The sequence below is a fragment of the Salvelinus namaycush genome, unplaced genomic scaffold (assembly GCF_016432855.1).
Source record: "Salvelinus namaycush isolate Seneca unplaced genomic scaffold, SaNama_1.0 Scaffold519, whole genome shotgun sequence".
Lineage (NCBI taxonomy): Eukaryota > Metazoa > Chordata > Actinopteri > Salmoniformes > Salmonidae > Salvelinus > Salvelinus namaycush.
Genome location: NW_024061219.1, coordinates 116139 through 134591, shown reverse-complemented (window position 1 = coordinate 134591; position 18453 = coordinate 116139). Strand labels below are relative to the sequence as shown.

At 46.4% G+C, this 18453-nt stretch overlaps 2 protein-coding genes across 2 annotated transcripts; one reads left to right on the top strand and one right to left on the bottom strand.

Moving 5' to 3' along the window:
- Window positions 1-8647: 8647 nt before the first annotated feature.
- Window positions 8648-9643, top strand: LOC120041733 (extensin-like; the record flags this gene model as incomplete). Its single annotated transcript, XM_038986596.1, has 2 exons — window positions 8648-8943; window positions 9268-9643. Coding segments are annotated over 2 exons (672 nt in total), but the record flags the coding sequence as incomplete, so codon positions are not given.
- A 127-nt stretch (window positions 9644-9770) lies between these two features.
- Window positions 9771-14643, bottom strand: LOC120041732 (C-type lectin domain family 4 member M-like). The gene is made up of 3 exons (XM_038986595.1): window positions 14631-14643; window positions 10529-10618; window positions 9771-10249 (listed from the first exon to the last, which is right to left on the bottom strand). Exons 1-3 carry the CDS (start codon window positions 14641-14643, stop codon window positions 9771-9773), a joined length of 582 nt encoding a protein of 193 aa, XP_038842523.1.
- Window positions 14644-18453: the final 3810 nt, after the last annotated feature.

Genomic DNA, 18453 nt, shown 5'->3' with positions numbered 1-18453 from the left:
AACCTACAGTAGCATGGGAGAGTAACCTACAGTAGCATGGGCGAGTAACCTACAGTAGCATGGGAGAGTAATCTACAGTAGTTTGGGAGAGTAACCTATAGTAGCATGGGAGAGTAACCTACAGTGGCTTGGGAGAGTAACCTACAGTAGCATGGGAGAGTAACCTACAGTATCATGGGAGAGTAACCTACAGTTGCATGGGAGAGTAACCTACAGTAGCATGGGAGAGTGACATACAGTATCATGGAAGAGTAACCTACAGTAGCATGGAAGAGTAACCTACAGTAGCATGGGAGAGTAACCTACAGTAGCATGGGAGAGTGACATACAGTATCATGGAAGAGTAACCTACAGTAGCATGGGAGATTAACCTACAGTGGCATGGGAGTGTAACCTGCAGTAGCATGGGAGAGTAACGTACAGTAGCATGGGAGAGTAACCTACAGTAGCATGGGAGAGTAACATACAGTGGCATGGGAGTGTAAACTACAGTAGCATGGGAGAGTAACGTACAGTAGCATGGGAGAGTACCCTACAGTAGCATGGGAGAGTAACATACAGTATCATGGGAGAGTAACCTACAGTAGCTTGGGAGGTTAACCTACAGTGGCATGGGAGAGTAACCTATAGTAGCTTGGGAGAGTAACCTACAGTAGCTTGGGAGAGTAACCTACAGTAGCATGGGAGAGTAACCTACAGTGGCATGGGAGTGTAACCTACAGTAGCACGGGAGAGTAACCTACAGTATCATTGGAGAGTAACCTACAGTAACATGGGAGAGTAACCTACAGTAGTATGGGAGAGTAACCTACAGTAGCATGGAGAGTAACCTAAAGTATCATGGGAGAGTAACCTACAGTAGCATGGGAGAGTAACCTACAGTAGCATGGAGAGTAACCTACAGTAGCATGGAGAGTAACCTACAGTAGCATGGGAGAGTAACCTACAGTAGCATGGGAGAGTAACCTACAGTAGCATGGAGAGTAACCTACAGTAGCATGGAGAGTAACCTACATTTGCATGGGAAAGTAACATACAGTAGCATGGGAGAGTAACCCACAGTAGCATGGGAGAGTAACCTACAGTAGTATGGGAGAGTAACCTACAGTAGCATGGGAGAGTAATGTACAGTAGCATGGGAGAGTAACGTACAGTAGCATGGGAGAGTAACCTACAGTAGCATCGGAGATTAACCTACAGTGGCATGGGAGTGTAACCTGCAGTAGCATGGGAGAGTAATGTACAGTATCATGGAGAGTAACATACAGTATCATGGGAGAGTAACCTACAGTAGCATGGGAGTGTAACCTGCAGTAGCATGGGAGAGTAACGTACAGTAGCATGGGAGAGTAACCTACAGTAGCATGGGAGAGTAACATACAGTGGCATGGGAGTGTAAACTACAGTAGCATGGGAGAGTAACGTACAGTAGCATTGGAGAGTAACCTACAGTGGCATGGGAGAGTAACCTATAGTAGCTTGGGAGAGTAACCTACAGTAAGTTGGGAGAGTAACATACAGTAGCATGGGAGAGTAACGTACAGTAGCATGGGAGAGTAACATACAGTGGCATGGGAGTGTAAACTACAGTAGCATGGGAGAGTAACGTACAGTAGCATTGGAGAGTAACCTACAGTGGCATGGGAGAGTAACCTATAGTAGCTTGGGAGAGTAACCTACAGTAAGTTGGGAGAGTAACCTACAGTAGCATGGGAGAGTAACCTACAGTAACATGGGAGAGTAACCTACAGTAGCATGGGAGATTAACCTACAGTAGCATGGGAGAGTAACATACAGTAGCATGGGAGAGTAACCAACAGTAGCATGGGAGAGTAACCCACAGTAGCTTGGGAGAGTAACCTACAGTAGCATGGGAGAGTAACCTACAGTAAATTGGGAAAGTAACCTACAGTAGCATGGGAGAGTAACCTACAGTAACATGGGAGAGTAACCTACAGTAGCATGGGAGATTAACCTACAGTAGCATGGGAGAGTAACATACAGTAGCATGGGAGAGTAACCTACAGTAGCATGGGAGAGTAACCTACAGTAGCATGGGCGAGTAACCTACAGTAGCATGTGAGAGTAATCTACAGTAGTTTGGGAGAGTAACCTATAGTAGCATGGGAGAGTAACCTACAGTGGCTTGGGAGAGTAACCTACAGTAGCATGGGAGAGTAACCTACAGTATCATGGGAGAGTAACCTACAGTTGCATGGGAGAGTAACCTACAGTAGCATGGGAGAGTAACCTACAGTAGCATGGGAGAGTAACCTACAGTAGAATGGGAGAGTAACCTACAGTAGCATGGGAGAGTAACCTACAGTAGCATGGGAGAGTAACCTACAGTAGCATGGGAGAGTAACCTACAGTAGCATGGGAGAGTAACCTACAGTATCATGGGAGAGTAACCTACTGTAGCGTGGGAGAGTAACCTACAGTAGCATGGGAGAGTAACCTACAGTAGCATGGGAGAGTAATGTACAGTAGCATGGGAGAGTAGCCTACAGTAGCGTGGGAGAGTAACCTACAGTATCATGGGAGAGTAACCTACTGTAGCGTGGGAGAGTAACCTACAGTAGCATGGGAGAGTAACATACAGTACCATGAGAGAGTAACCTACAGTAGCATGGGAGAGTAACCTACTGTAGCATGTGAGAGTAACCTACATTAGCATGGGAGAGTAACCTACTGTAGCGTGGGAGAGTAACCTACAGTAGCATGGGAGAGTAACCTACAGTAGCATGGGAGAGTGACATACAGTATCATGGAAGAGTAACCTACAGTAGCATGGGAGAGTAACCTACAGTAGCATGGGAGAGTGACATACAGTATCATGGAAGAGTAACCTACAGTAGCATGGGAGATTAACCTACAGTGGCATGGGAGTGTAACCTGCAGTAGCATGGGAGAGTAACGTACAGTAGCATGGGAGAGTAACCTACAGTAGCATGGGAGAGTAACATACAGTGGCATGGGAGTGTAAACTACAGTAGCATGGGAGAGTAACCTACAGTAGCATGGAGAGTAACCTACAGTAGCATGGAGAGTAACCTACAGTAGCATGGGAGAGTAACCTACAGTAGCATGGGAGAGTAACCTACAGTAGCATGGAGAGTAACCTACAGTAGCATGGAGAGTAACCTACAGTAGCATGGGAAAGTAACATACAGTAGCATGGGAGAGTAAACCACAGTAGCATGGGAGAGTAACCTACAGTAGTATGGGAGAGTAACCTACAGTAGCATTTGAGAGTAATGTACAGTAGCATGGGAGAGTAACGTACAGTAGCATGGGAGAGTAACCTACAGTAGCATGGGAGAGTAACATACAGTGGCATGGGAGTGTAAACTACAGTAGCATGGGAGAGTAACGTACAGTAGCATGGGAGAGTACCCTACAGTAGCATGGGAGAGTAACATACAGTATCATGGGAGAGTAACCTACAGTAGCTTGGGAGGTTAACCTACAGTGGCATGGGAGAGTAACCTATAGTAGCTTGGGAGAGTAACCTACAGTAGCTTGGGAGAGTAACCTACAGTAGCATGGGAGAGTAACCTACAGTGGCATGGGAGTGTAACCTACAGTAGCACGGGAGAGTAACCTACAGTATCATTGGAGAGTAACCTACAGTAACATGGGAGAGTAACCTACAGTAGTATGGGAGAGTAACCTACAGTAGCATGGAGAGTAACCTAAAGTATCATGGGAGAGTAACCTACAGTAGCATGGGAGAGTAACCTACAGTAGCATGGAGAGTAACCTACAGTAGCATGGAGAGTAACCTACAGTAGCATGGGAGAGTAACCTACAGTAGCATGGGAGAGTAACCTACAGTAGCATGGAGAGTAACCTACAGTAGCATGGAGAGTAACCTACATTTGCATGGGAAAGTAACATACAGTAGCATGGGAGAGTAACCCACAGTAGCATGGGAGAGTAACCTACAGTAGTATGGGAGAGTAACCTACAGTAGCATGGGAGAGTAATGTACAGTAGCATGGGAGAGTAACGTACAGTAGCATGGGAGAGTAACCTACAGTAGCATCGGAGATTAACCTACAGTGGCATGGGAGTGTAACCTGCAGTAGCATGGGAGAGTAATGTACAGTATCATGGAGAGTAACATACAGTATCATGGGAGAGTAACCTACAGTAGCATGGGAGTGTAACCTGCAGTAGCATGGGAGAGTAACGTACAGTAGCATGGGAGAGTAACCTACAGTAGCATGGGAGAGTAACATACAGTGGCATGGGAGTGTAAACTACAGTAGCATGGGAGAGTAACGTACAGTAGCATTGGAGAGTAACCTACAGTGGCATGGGAGAGTAACCTATAGTAGCTTGGGAGAGTATCCTACAGTAAGTTGGGAGAGTAACATACAGTAGCATGGGAGAGTAACGTACAGTAGCATGGGAGAGTAACATACAGTGGCATGGGAGTGTAAACTACAGTAGCATGGGAGAGTAACGTACAGTAGCATTGGAGAGTAACCTACAGTGGCATGGGAGAGTAACCTATAGTAGCTTGGGAGAGTAACCTACAGTAAGTTGGGAGAGTAACCTACAGTAGCATGGGAGAGTAACCTACAGTAACATGGGAGAGTAACCTACAGTAGCATGGGAGATTAACCTACAGTAGCATGGGAGAGTAACATACAGTAGCATGGGAGAGTAACCAACAGTAGCATGGGAGAGTAACCCACAGTAGCTTGGGAGAGTAACCTACAGTAGCATGGGAGAGTAACCTACAGTAAATTGGGAAAGTAACCTACAGTAGCATGGGAGAGTAACCTACAGTAACATGGGAGAGTAACCTACAGTAGCATGGGAGATTAACCTACAGTAGCATGGGAGAGTAACATACAGTAGCATGGGAGAGTAACCTACAGTAGCATGGGAGAGTAACCTACAGTAGCATGGGCGAGTAACCTACAGTAGCATGGGAGAGTAATCTACAGTAGTTTGGGAGAGTAACCTATAGTAGCATGGGAGAGTAACCTACAGTGGCTTGGGAGAGTAACCTACAGTAGCATGGGAGAGTAACCTACAGTATCATGGGAGAGTAACCTACAGTTGCATGGGAGAGTAACCTACAGTAGCATGGGAGAGTAACCTACAGTAGCATGGGAGAGTAACCTACAGTAGAATGGGAGAGTAACCTACAGTAGCATGGGAGAGTAACCTACAGTAGCATGGGAGAGTAACCTACAGTAGCATGGGAGAGTAACCTACAGTAGCATGGGAGAGTAACCTACAGTATCATGGGAGAGTAACCTACTGTAGCGTGGGAGAGTAACCTACAGTAGCATGGGAGAGTAACCTACAGTAGCATGGGAGAGTAATGTACAGTAGCATGGGAGAGTAGCCTACAGTAGCGTGGGAGAGTAACCTACAGTATCATGGGAGAGTAACCTACTGTAGCGTGGGAGAGTAACCTACAGTAGCATGGGAGAGTAACATACAGTACCATGAGAGAGTAACCTACAGTAGCATGGGAGAGTAACCTACTGTAGCATGTGAGAGTAACCTACATTAGCATGGGAGAGTAACCTACTGTAGCGTGGGATAGTAACCTACAGTAGCATGGGAGAGTAACCTACAGTAGCATGGGAGAGTGACATACAGTATCATGGAAGAGTAACCTACAGTAGCATGGGAGAGTAACCTACAGTAGCATGGGAGAGTGACATACAGTATCATGGAAGAGTAACCTACAGTAGCATGGGAGATTAACCTACAGTGGCATGGGAGTGTAACCTGCAGTAGCATGGGAGAGTAACGTACAGTAGCATGGGAGAGTAACCTACAGTAGCATGGGAGAGTAACATACAGTGGCATGGGAGTGTAAACTACAGTAGCATGGGAGAGTAACCTACAGTAGCATGGAGAGTAACCTACAGTAGCATGGAGAGTAACCTACAGTAGCATGGGAGAGTAACCTACAGTAGCATGGGAGAGTAACCTACAGTAGCATGGAGAGTAACCTACAGTAGCATGGAGAGTAACCTACAGTAGCATGGGAAAGTAACATACAGTAGCATGGGAGAGTAACCCACAGTAGCATGGGAGAGTAACCTACAGTAGTATGGGAGAGTAACCTACAGTAGCATGGGAGAGTAATGTACAGTAGCATGGGAGAGTAACGTACAGTAGCATGGGAGAGTAACCTACAGTAGCATCGGAGATTAACCTACAGTGGCATGGGAGTGTAACCTGCAGTAGCATGGGAGAGTAATGTACAGTATCATGGAGAGTAACATACAGTATCATGGGAGAGTAACCTACAGTAGCATGGGAGTGTAACCTGCAGTAGCATGGGAGAGTAACGTACAGTAGCATGGGAGAGTAACCTACAGTAGCATGGGAGAGTAACATACAGTGGCATGGGAGTGTAAACTACAGTAGCATGGGAGAGTAACGTACAGTAGCATAGGAGAGTAACCTACAGTGGCATGGGAGAGTAACCTATAGTAGCTTGGGAGAGTAACCTACAGTAAGTTGGGAGAGTAACATACAGTAGCATGGGAGAGTAACGTACAGTAGCATGGGAGAGTAACATACAGTGGCATGGGAGTGTAAACTACAGTAGCATGGGAGAGTAACGTACAGTAGCATTGGAGAGTAACCTACAGTGGCATGGGAGAGTAACCTACAGTGGCATGGGAGTGTAACCTACAGTAGCACGGGAGAGTAACCTACAGTAGCATGGGAGAGTAACGTACAGTATCATGGGAGAGTAACCTACAGTAGCATGGGAGAGTAACGTACAGTAGCATGGGAGAGTAACGTACAGTAGCATGGGAGAGTAACCTACAGTAGAATGGGAGAGTAACCCAAAGTAGCATGGGAGAGTAACCTACAGTAGCATGGGAGAGTAACCTACTGTAGCATTGGAGAGCAACCTACAGTAGCATTGGAGAGTAACCAACAGTAGCATTGGAGAGTAACCCACAGTAGCTTGGGAGAGTAACCTACAGTAGCATGGGAGAGTAACCTACAGTAAATTGGGAAAGTAACCTACAGTAGCATGGGAGAGTAACCTACAGTAACATGGGAGAGTAACCTACAGTAGCATGGGAGATTAACCTACAGTAGCATGGGAGAGTAACATACAGTAGCATGGGAGAGTAACCTACAGTAGCATGGGAGAGTAACCTACAGTAGCATGGGCGAGTAACCTACAGTAGCATGGGAGAGTAATCTACAGTAGTTTGGGAGAGTAACCTATAGTAGCATGGGAGAGTAACCTACAGTGGCTTGGGAGAGTAACCTACAGTAGCATGGGAGAGTAACCTACAGTATCATGGGAGAGTAACCTACAGTTGCATGGGAGAGTAACCTACAGTAGCATGGGAGAGTAACCTACAGTAGCATGGGAGAGTAACCTACAGTAGAATGGGAGAGTAACCTACAGTAGCATGGGAGAGTAACCTACAGTAGCATGGGAGAGTAACCTACAGTAGCATGGGAGAGTAACCTACAGTATCATGGGAGAGTAACCTACTGTAGCGTGGGAGAGTAACCTACAGTAGCATGGGAGAGTAACCTACAGTAGCATGGGAGAGTAATGTACAGTAGCATGGGAGAGTAGCCTACAGTAGCGTGGGAGAGTAACCTACAGTATCATGGGAGAGTAACCTACTGTAGCGTGGGAGAGTAACCTACAGTAGCATGGGAGAGTAACATACAGTACCATGAGAGAGTAACCTACAGTAGCATGGGAGAGTAACCTACTGTAGCATGTGAGAGTAACCTACATTAGCATGGGAGAGTAACCTACTGTAGCGTGGGAGAGTAACCTACAGTAGCATGGGAGAGTAACCTACAGTAGCATGGGAGAGTGACATACAGTATCATGGAAGAGTAACCTACAGTAGCATGGGAGAGTAACCTACAGTAGCATGGGAGAGTGACATACAGTATCATGGAAGAGTAACCTACAGTAGCATGGGAGATTAACCTACAGTGGCATGGGAGTGTAACCTGCAGTAGCATGGGAGAGTAACGTACAGTAGCATGGGAGAGTAACCTACAGTAGCATGGGAGAGTAACATACAGTGGCATGGGAGTGTAAACTACAGTAGCATGGGAGAGTAACGTACAGTAGCATGGGAGAGTACCCTACAGTAGCATGGGAGAGTAACATACAGTATCATGGGAGAGTAACCTACAGTAGCTTGGGAGGTTAACCTACAGTGGCATGGGAGAGTAACCTATAGTAGCTTGGGAGAGTAACCTACAGTAGCTTGGGAGAGTAACCTACAGTAGCATGGGAGAGTAACCTACAGTGGCATGGGAGTGTAACCTACAGTAGCACGGGAGAGTAACCTACAGTATCATTGGAGAGTAACCTACAGTAACATGGGAGAGTAACCTAAAGTATCATGGGAGAGTAACCTACAGTAGCATGGAGAGTAACCTACAGTAGCATGGAGAGTAACCTACAGTAGCATGGGAGAGTAACCTACAGTAGAATGGGAGAGTAACCTACAGTAGAATGGGAGAGTAACCTACAGTAGCTGAACAGTCAACTCAGCCATATGGGAGAATAACCTACAGTAGCTGAACAGTCAACTCAGCCATATGGGAGAATAACCTGCAGTAGCATGTAGCTGAACTCAGCATCTACCCCTACTCCCTCAAGCCTTTCCCATCCTCCACCCCACCCAACACCCTTACCGTCCTCCCCTACTCCCTCAAGCCTTTCCCATCCTCCACCCCACCCAACACCCTTACCGTCCACCCCTACTCCCTCAAACCTTCCCCATCCTCCACCCCACCCAACACCCTTACCATCCACCCCTACTCCCTCAAGCCTTCCCCATCCTCCACCCCACCCAACACCCTTAGTATCCACCCCTACTCCTCCACAGTCTTACCCCAGCCTCCACCCAACCCAACAACCCCAGCATCCACCCATCCACCCCACCAGCACCCCTGGTATTGATCCCTCCTTCCCTCCAACCTTCACATAACCCTTAGCCTTCCCCCAGTCTTCCCCCAGCCATCATCACCACTCAACCCCCTGGATCTCAACCCAGCCTACACCCTAGCCCAGAGGTAGGTATCCCTGGTCCTGGAGTGCCGCAGGCATTTCATGTTTTTGGATTTCCAGCAATCAATGAACTGATCAATTAGATCAGTTGGTCAGGATTGCTGCACTGGCCCTTTATAACCCTTATCCACCGACCCAGCCTGCCCCAACCCAAGCCCTCCCCAAGCTCTTCCCACCCCTCCCCATCCCCAAGGTCTTCCCAACCCCAGCCCTCCCCAAGCTCTTCCCAACCCTCCCCATCCCCAAGGTCTTCCCAACCCCAGCCCTCCCCAAGGTCTTCCCAACCCCAACCCTCCCCAAGGTCTTCCCAACCACAACCCTCCCCAAGGTCTTCCCAACCCCAACCCTCCCCAATCTCTTCCCGACCCCAGCCCTCCCCAATCTCTTCCCAACCTCAACCCTCCCCAAGGTCTTCCCAACCCCAACCCTCCCCAATCTCTTCCCAACCCCACCCCTCCCCAAGGTCTTCCCAACCCCAACCCTCCCCAATCTCTTCCCGACACCAACCCTCCCCAAGGTCTTCCCATCCCCAACCCTCCCCAGCCCTCCCCAACCCCAACCCTCCCCAACCCCAGCTCACCCTAGCTCTTCCCAACCCTCCCAGCCCCAGCCCTCCCCAGCCGTCCCCAACCCTCCCCAACCCCAGCTCCCCCAAGCTCTTCCCAACCTCAACCTGTCATTGATAGACTTAACACACCTGCCTTTCGCAGATTCAACCATTTTTGTGGTCACATGGCACATCATTCCAAGCCACTACTGGGTCCTGTTGAGTGTTGTCAACCAAAGCGCAGTCTTCTCCTTGCAAATCATTTGGCTCCCCTTTGTTCCAGTAACTTGTGTTCAGTGGTGTGCCATCCACCCATCTCCAGGTTCCCTCAACTTCTCTGTCAGTCAGACCAAACCAGGCTCTTCTATTGAACGCTTTGATTAAAGCCTGTTCCTCTCTGCTGTCGATGATCACCAGGTTTGCTTCTCTCGCCTGACAGTCCTTTCTGCTGTCTTCCCACGTTTTCTCATCAGGGGAGATGTAGTAACAACTGCAGCAAGACTTCTTCCAGTCTTGGGGACATGTGGCATATTCATTAGAGGTCTGTAGCTGGTCTCTCTCTTTGGTCAGGTTGTTGTAGCTGGTCTGTAGCTGGTCTCTCTCTTTGGTCAGGGTGTTATAACTGGTCTGTAACTGGTCTCTCTCTGCAGTCAGGTTGTTCAATAGGGTTCTCTCTGTGAAATAATACGATCAACAACCAAGTTAATCAGACATTACCAGGGTTAGGGTCAATTCCATTTAATTTCCAGTCAATTCAGGAAGTACACTGGAATTCCAATTCCAATTATGTTCAATGCTTTTCAATGAGGAACATTTGGAATTTGGTTTACTTTCTGATTTGACTGGAATGTAAATGTAATTGATCCCTGGTCATTACACCACAGACGATGAAGAATATTTGAGTGAGAACATATCAAACTCACGGTAGAGTAACAGGCCTATGATCCCAGCCAGTAGGAGAACACACAGCAGCCCCAGACACACTGCAGCAGCTAGGAAACGTCTCTTCCACACTGAAGCACAAATTATCATCATAAGAACTTTATCATGTATTTGTGTTTATTTGTGTAGTTGCTCTTTCAAGCACTGAGTAAAATACACAAGCTTGACTTGGGCAACAACACAACAACTGAGTTCTGGTACCTGTTCTACTGCTTGAGTTGCAGCCCCTGCTGAAAAAACAGCATAGACCAGCATAGGCAGGTGACCAGCCTTTGTTGTGTTTTCACTGGTGACCCGCCTTCATTGTGTATTTGCTGGTGACCAGCCTTCATTGTGTATTTGCTGGTGACCCGCCTTCATTGTGTATTTGCTGGTGACCCGCCTTCATTGTGTATTTGCTGGTGACCCGCCTTCATTGTGTATTTGCTGATGACCCGCCTTCATTGTGTATTTGCTGATGACCAGCCTTCATCGTGTGATGTTAATTCTTTGGGGTCGGTGTCCCTTCCACGGGATGGTTGAGCTAACGAAGGCTAATGCGATTAGCACGCGGTTGTAAGTAACAAGAACATTTCCCAGGACAGAGACATATCTGATATGGGCAGAAAGCTTTAATTCTTGTTAATCTAACTACACTGTCCAATTTACGGTAGCTATTACAGTGAAATAATACCATGCTATTGTTTGAGGAGAGTACACCGTTTTGTACATGAACAGTTATTAATAAACAAATTAGGCACATTTGGGCAGTCTTGATACAGCATTTTGAACAGAAATGCAATGGTTCATTGGATCAGTCTAACACTTTGCACATACACTGATGCCATCTAGTGGCCAAATTCTAAATTGCACCTTGGCTGGAATAATACATTATGGCCTTTCTCTTGCATTTTAAAGATAATGGCACAAAAAAATACAAAAGAGCGGTTGTTTTGTTCTTTGTGTTATCTTTGACCAGATCTATTGTGTTATATTCTGCCACATTCCTTTCACATTTCCATAAACTTCAAAGTGTTTCCTTTCAAATGGTACTAAGAATATATATAATAATATCTTGCTTCAGGGCCTGAGCTACAGGCAGTTAGATTTGGGTATGTCATTTTAGGTAAAGATTGATAAAAAGGGGCTAATCCTTAAAGCTATTGGCCGATAGCTTGTTGGCATCGTTGAGTCCTTCCCTTTCTTCCTGATTGGTACCTCTATTGCCTCCTTCCAGCTGCCTGGTAGTTTCCCCTCCTCCTACACTCTGTTGTTCAACGCCAAAACTTTATCCAGTGCCTCATCACTAAGACGGGCGAACACAACATAGCACACCTTATCTTTCCCAGGTGAAGATAACCCAGCCTTACCTACTGCCCTTTTTACCTATGCCATGGTAAATGGTGCATTCATGATTTACATCCTCTCTCCTATTCTGCACTCCAGGATGTTCCTCTCTCGTTCTCTTTCTACCCATCTGCCCCTCGTCGGACAAATTTCCCGAGATATGAACTTGGATAAATGCTTTGGCCATCATCTCTGCCTTCTCCTCTTCTGTTACTGCCACAGCCTACCACCTCGTTAACACTGGATAATCCCACTGCCTTCTGACCCCACTCCTCCTCTTAATTATCCCCCACACTTCTCCCACAGGTGTCGCCCTTCCAATGGTGTCACAGAACTGACGCCAACATGACCTCTTTGCCTGACAGATAGTTCTCCTCACCAGGGCCTGTTTATACTGAATCAGACTGACAGATAGTTCTCCTCACCAGGGCCTGTTTATACTGAATCAGACTGATGGATAGTTCTCCTCACCAGGGCCTGTTTATACTGAATCAGACTGATGGATAGTTCTCCTCACCAGGGCCTGTTTATACTGAATCAGACTGATGGATAGTTCTCCTCACCAGGGCCTGTTTATACTGAATCAGACTGACGGATAGTTCTCCTCACCAGGGCCTGTTTATACTGAATCAGACTGATGGATAGTTCTCCTCACCAGGGCCTGTTTATACTGAATCAGACTGATGGATAGTTCTCCTCTCCAGGGCCTGTTTATACTGAATCAGACTGATGGATAGTTCTCCTCTCCAGGGCCTGTTTATACTGAATCAGACTGACAGATAGTTCTCCTCTCCAGGGCCTGTTTATACTGAATCAGACTGACGGATAGTTCTCCTCACCAGGGCCTGTTTATACTGAATCAGACTGATGGATAGTTCTCCTCACCAGGGCCTGTTTATACTGAATCAGACTGATGGATAGTTCTCCTCACCAGGGCCTGTTTATACTGAATCAGACTGATGGATAGTTCTCCTCACCTGGGCCTGTTTATACTGAATCAGACTGATGGATAGTTCTCCTCACCAGGGCCTGTTTATACTGAATCAGACTGACAGATAGTTCTCCTCTCCAGGGCCTGTTTATACTGAATCAGACTGATGGATAGTTCTCCTCACCAGGGCCTGTTTATACTGAATCAGACTGACAGATAGTTCTCCTCTCCAGGGCCTGTTTATACTGAATCAGACTGATGGATAGTTCTCCTCACCAGGGCATGTTTATACTGAATCAGACTGACGGATAGTTCTCCTCACCAGGGCCTGTTTATACTGAATCAGACTGATGGATAGTTCTCCTCACCTGGGCCTGTTTATACTGAATCAGACTGACGGATAGTTCTCCTCACCAGGGCCTGTTTATACTGAATCAGACTGATGGATAGTTCTCCTCACCAGGGCCTGTTTATACTGAATCAGACTGATGGATAGTTCTCCTCTCCTGAATCAGACTGATGGATAGTTCTCCTCTCCAGGGCCTGGGCCTGTTTATACTGAATCAGACTGATGGATAGTTCTCCTCTCCAGGGCCTGGGCCTGTTTATACTGAATCAGACTGATGGATAGTTCTCCTCACCAGGGCCTGTTTATACTGAATCAGACTGATGGATAGTTCTCCTCTCCAGGGCCTGTTTATACTGAATCAGACTGACAGATACTTCTCCTCACCAGGGCCTGTTTATACTGAATCAGACTGATGGATAGTTCTCCTCACCAGGGCCTGTTTATACTGAATCAGACTGACGGATAGTTCTCCTCACCAGGGCCTGTTTATACTGAATCAGACTGATGGATAGTTCTCCTCACCAGGGCCTGTTTATACTGAATCAGACTGATGGATAGTTCTCCTCTCCAGGGCCTGTTTATACTGAATCAGACTGACGGATAGTTCTCCTCACCAGGGCCTGTTTATACTGAATCAGACTGATGGATAGTTCTCCTCACCAGGGCCTGTTTATACTGAATCAGACTGATGGATAGTTCTCCTCTCCAGGGTCTGTTTATACTGAATCAGACTGATGGATAGTTCTCCTCTCCAGGGCCTGGGCCTGTTTATACTGAATCAGACTGAAGGATAGTTCTCCTCTCCAGGGCCTGGGCCTGTTTATACTGAATCAGACTGATGGATAGTTCTCCTCACCAGTGCCTGTTTATACTGAATCAGACTGATGGATAGTTCTCCTCTCCAGGCCTGTTTATACTGAATCAGACTGACAGATAGTTCTCCTCTCCAGGGCCTGTTTATACTGAATCAGACTGATGGATAGTTCTCCTCTCCAGGCCTGTTTATACTGAATCAGACTGACAGATAGTTCTCCTCTCCAGGGCCTGTTTATACTGAATCAGACTGATGGATAGTTCTCCTCTCCAGGGCCTGTTTATACTGAATCAGACTGATGGATAGTTCTCCTCACCAGGGCCTGGGCCTGTTTATACTGTTTATCACTCCTCTGTCCACCATGGGACTGCTTTACTCCTCCTCCTCCTCCCTGAACTCTTAGGTATCGCCCCAGTAGCTACCTCCACTAACGCCACTAACGCTGTTCTCACCCAGTTATTCATACTATCCACATCCTCTCTCATATCCCACCGAGCCATCACCTTTCTCACTCAGGTCCTAAAACTGATCCCACTTTGCCCTTCCAGATACCCACCTGTCTACTCCGTCCACTGACTCCTCCTCCTCCCCTCCGGCCTACTGTGCATACTATGGGGCATTGATCACTCCCTACTGTCGACTCCTCCCATAACTCCCACTCACAGATTCCTGCCATCGCACAAGATACCAGAGTGAGATCCAAGGCAGACTCTTTCTCTGTGGCTGCATCAATCCTGGTCCCTCTGCCATCATTCTGGCAAACCTGTTCATTCATTTCTTTCAGATTTTCCATCACTTGGCCATTTCCATCCAACCTCTCCAGCACTGATCAATACCTCTGCCTAACATCCTGTAGGGAAGTCCTTGCTTTATGAAGGTGACCCCCCCCCTCCCTCCCCCCTACATCTCTGTCCCTACGTAACGTGGTGGAAATGAATCGCCTCAACTCCCCCTTCCTCCCTACACTTCAGAATCACTTTTTGCTCCTCCTCACCGCCTCCTCCCCTCGCGACTTATCTTGCCCTTCTTCTGCACTGCTCTACCTCAGAACTGCCGATGGAAACTATGTGGCTCTCCTCAAGCTTCCTTTTTTTCTTAATCTCTGCCTCCACAGATGTCTGACTCCCCTTCAAACCCCTCCTCCCTATCTCTTCTCAGGAATAGTTGTTTCAATAGAATGAGGAAGTGAGGTCACGATCACCAGTGTAAAGGCCTCCAACCGACAGATCTGCTGGCTCCACCTAGTGTTACCAATACCTTTCAGGTCCTTTCAACTAATCCATTCTGTTAGTAGGACTTATTGCACCCGTTAGTGACATGGTTTTTCCAGTTTAGATGGTTTAGGTCAGGGATCATACTCTAGATCCAGCCGCGGGCTGATTTGTCCTCGAGCGGATGGCCGGGGGGTCGGGAACATAATACAACATTATTTGTAGACTGCAAATTGACCACAAGAAGCCCAAACAGATATAATATTTCACTAAAACAAAATAATTTCAACATTTGCTTATATTTATATATGATCACGTGACTCTCTATTTTGCGTGGGATTACTTGGTAACAGATTTCCAAAATTAAAATTACTTGGAGCTGATTTCCTGAAAATGAGAATGCTCAGAAAATTTGAGCGGCCAAATAAAACCACCCACGGTCCAAATTCGGCCCTTGGGCCACCAGTTGGGGATGCCTGGTTCAGATAGTCTCATTCTTTCATCATTTCTAACCCTGGCAGTCAGTCTGAATACTGATTTTGGGAATCAACTCTGGCTGGAGTGGATTAGGAAAAGGAATTAAATGTCGCTTTGCAAGCCAGCATATTGTGACTTGAAACTGGTCACCAGTGTCCAAAACAGAGCAAAGACTGGTCAACAACAAAAACACTACGAAGCCTGGTAGGGCCAGCATAACCCTCTAGACCGGTATCGGACCAGCACTGACCAACATAACCCTCTAGACCAGTATCGGACCAGCACTGACCAGCATAACCCTCTAGACCGGTATCGGACCAGCACTGACCAACATAACCCTCTAGACCAGTATCGGACCAGCACTGGCCAACATAACCCTCTAGACCAGTATCGGACCAGCACTGACCAGCATAACCCTCTAGACCAGTATCGGACCAGCCCTGACCAACATAACCCTCTAGACCAGTATCGGACCAGCCCTGACCAACATAACCCTCTAGACCGGTCTCGGACCAGCACTGGCCAACATAACCCTCTAGACCAGTATCGGACCAGCACTGACCAACATAACCCTCTAGACCAGTATCGGACCAGCACTGACCAACATAACCCTCTAGACCAGTATCGGACCAGCACTGACCAACATAACCCTCTAGACCAGTATCGGACCAGCACTGACCAACATAACCCTCTAGACCAGCATCGGACCAGCACTGACCAACATAACCCTCTAGACCGGTATCGGACCAGCACTGGCCAGCATAACCCTCTAGACCAGTATCGGACCAGCACTGGCCAGCATAACCCTCTAGACCAGTATCGGACCAGCACTGGCCAACATAACCCTCTAGACCAGTATCGGACCAGCACTGGCCAGCATAACCCTCTAGACCAGTATCGGACTAGCACTAGCCAACATAACCCTCTAGACCGGTATCGGACCAGCACTGACCAGCATAACCCTCTAGACCAGTATCGGACCAGCACTGACCAACATAACCCTCTAGACCAGTATCGGACCAGCACTGACCAACATAACCCTCTAGACCAGTATCGGACCAGCACTGACCAACATAACCCTCTAGACCAGTATCGGACCAGCACTGACCAGCATGGTTCATCTTGAAATTGATGCTGGTCTATGCTGTTTTTTTCAGCTCTTATAGAATTTATTGGCCTTAAAACCTGTTGAGGACAGAGGGCGCTGTTTTCCCTTTGGGGGAAAATCGTGCCCAATTTAAATGGCCTCGTACTCAATTCTTGCTCGTACAATATGCATATTATTATTACTATTGGATAGAAAACACTCTCTAGTATCTAAAACCGTTTGAATTATATCTGTGAGTAAAACAGAACTCCTTTTGCAGCAAACTTCCTGACAGGAAGTGGAAAATCTGAAATCGATGCACTGTTCTAGGGTCTGCCTATTAACCTCTTGGAACTATAGGGGGTGCTGTTCCGCATTAGCATATTTGGGTCTCCAAATTAAACTGCCTCGTGCTAAATTCTTGATCGTACAATATGCATATTATTGTTATTATTGGATAGAAAACACTTTATAGTTTCTATAGCCGTTGGAATTTTGTCTCTGAGTGGTACAGAACAATATCTACAGCACTTTTCATGACAGGGGTCCGATTTCAGAAATTTTTACCTCTGATCTGGAGTCTGTTTTTAAGGCGACAGTGAATGCTATGAAGAAACCGACACTGCCTACGTCTTCCTCTGGGTGTCTGTACGTCATCACGTTTTGAATGGAATCGATTGCACAATCCCAGCCCATATAAAACCACAAAACGTGGGAGTACACTCTCTTTTGTTCGCGCGTCACAAGCGGGATGGACATCGGACTTGCCTCATTCCAAATCGTTGTTTAACCAGTAATATTTCTCTGGTCATGTTTTTACTCGTTATAGTTGTTAAAAACATCATAATGTAGTTAATTTGAACCGTTTTATAGCAATTTATATCCGTTTAGTGCGATTCTGAGGAATTTCTTTGTCGTGCACTTTTTAGCTTTGGGAACGTTTCGGGGGTCTCGGTCGTTGGTAGTGGACATTTCGAAGGACAGAGGACATCTATCGACCAAAAGAAATTTATAACATAGAAAGGATACATTGCCCAAGAATCTGATGGAAGAACAGCTCAAAGTAAGCAATATTTAATATGATAAATCGTTGTTCTGTCGAAATATTTTAAACGCATATTTCGCCATTTTGTTTGGTATAGCTTCACTTGGCGAACCCTGTATTGAAAAGTAAGGATAATTTTAAAAATGTAAGTCAGCGGTTGCATTAAGAACTAATTTGTCTTTCGATTCCTGTCAACTCTGTATTTTTTAGTCAAGTATATGATTAGCTTTCGATTAAACTAGATCACTCTGAAAGCTGACGTCCCTCATTTTGATGCTTGAGTTGTGACTATTTCCATTGTATAACCACGGTTTTGTATGGCTAAATATGCACATTTTCGAACAAACTGTATATGTATGTTGTAAAATGATGTTACAGGAGTGTCATCGGAAGAATTCTGAGAAGGTTAGTGAAAAAATTAATATATTTTGGCGATGATAACGTTATAGCTCCCTTTGCCTTGAATTCATGCTCTACTAACGTTTGCACATGTGGTATGCTAACTTATCGATTTATTGTGTTTTCGCTGAAAAACGCTTAGAAAATCTGAAATATGGTCTGAAATCACAAGAACTGTGTCTTTCCATTGCTATGCTTTGTCTATTTTTATGAAATGTTTTATGATGAGTAAATTGGTCATACACGTTGCTCTATCTAGTAATTCTA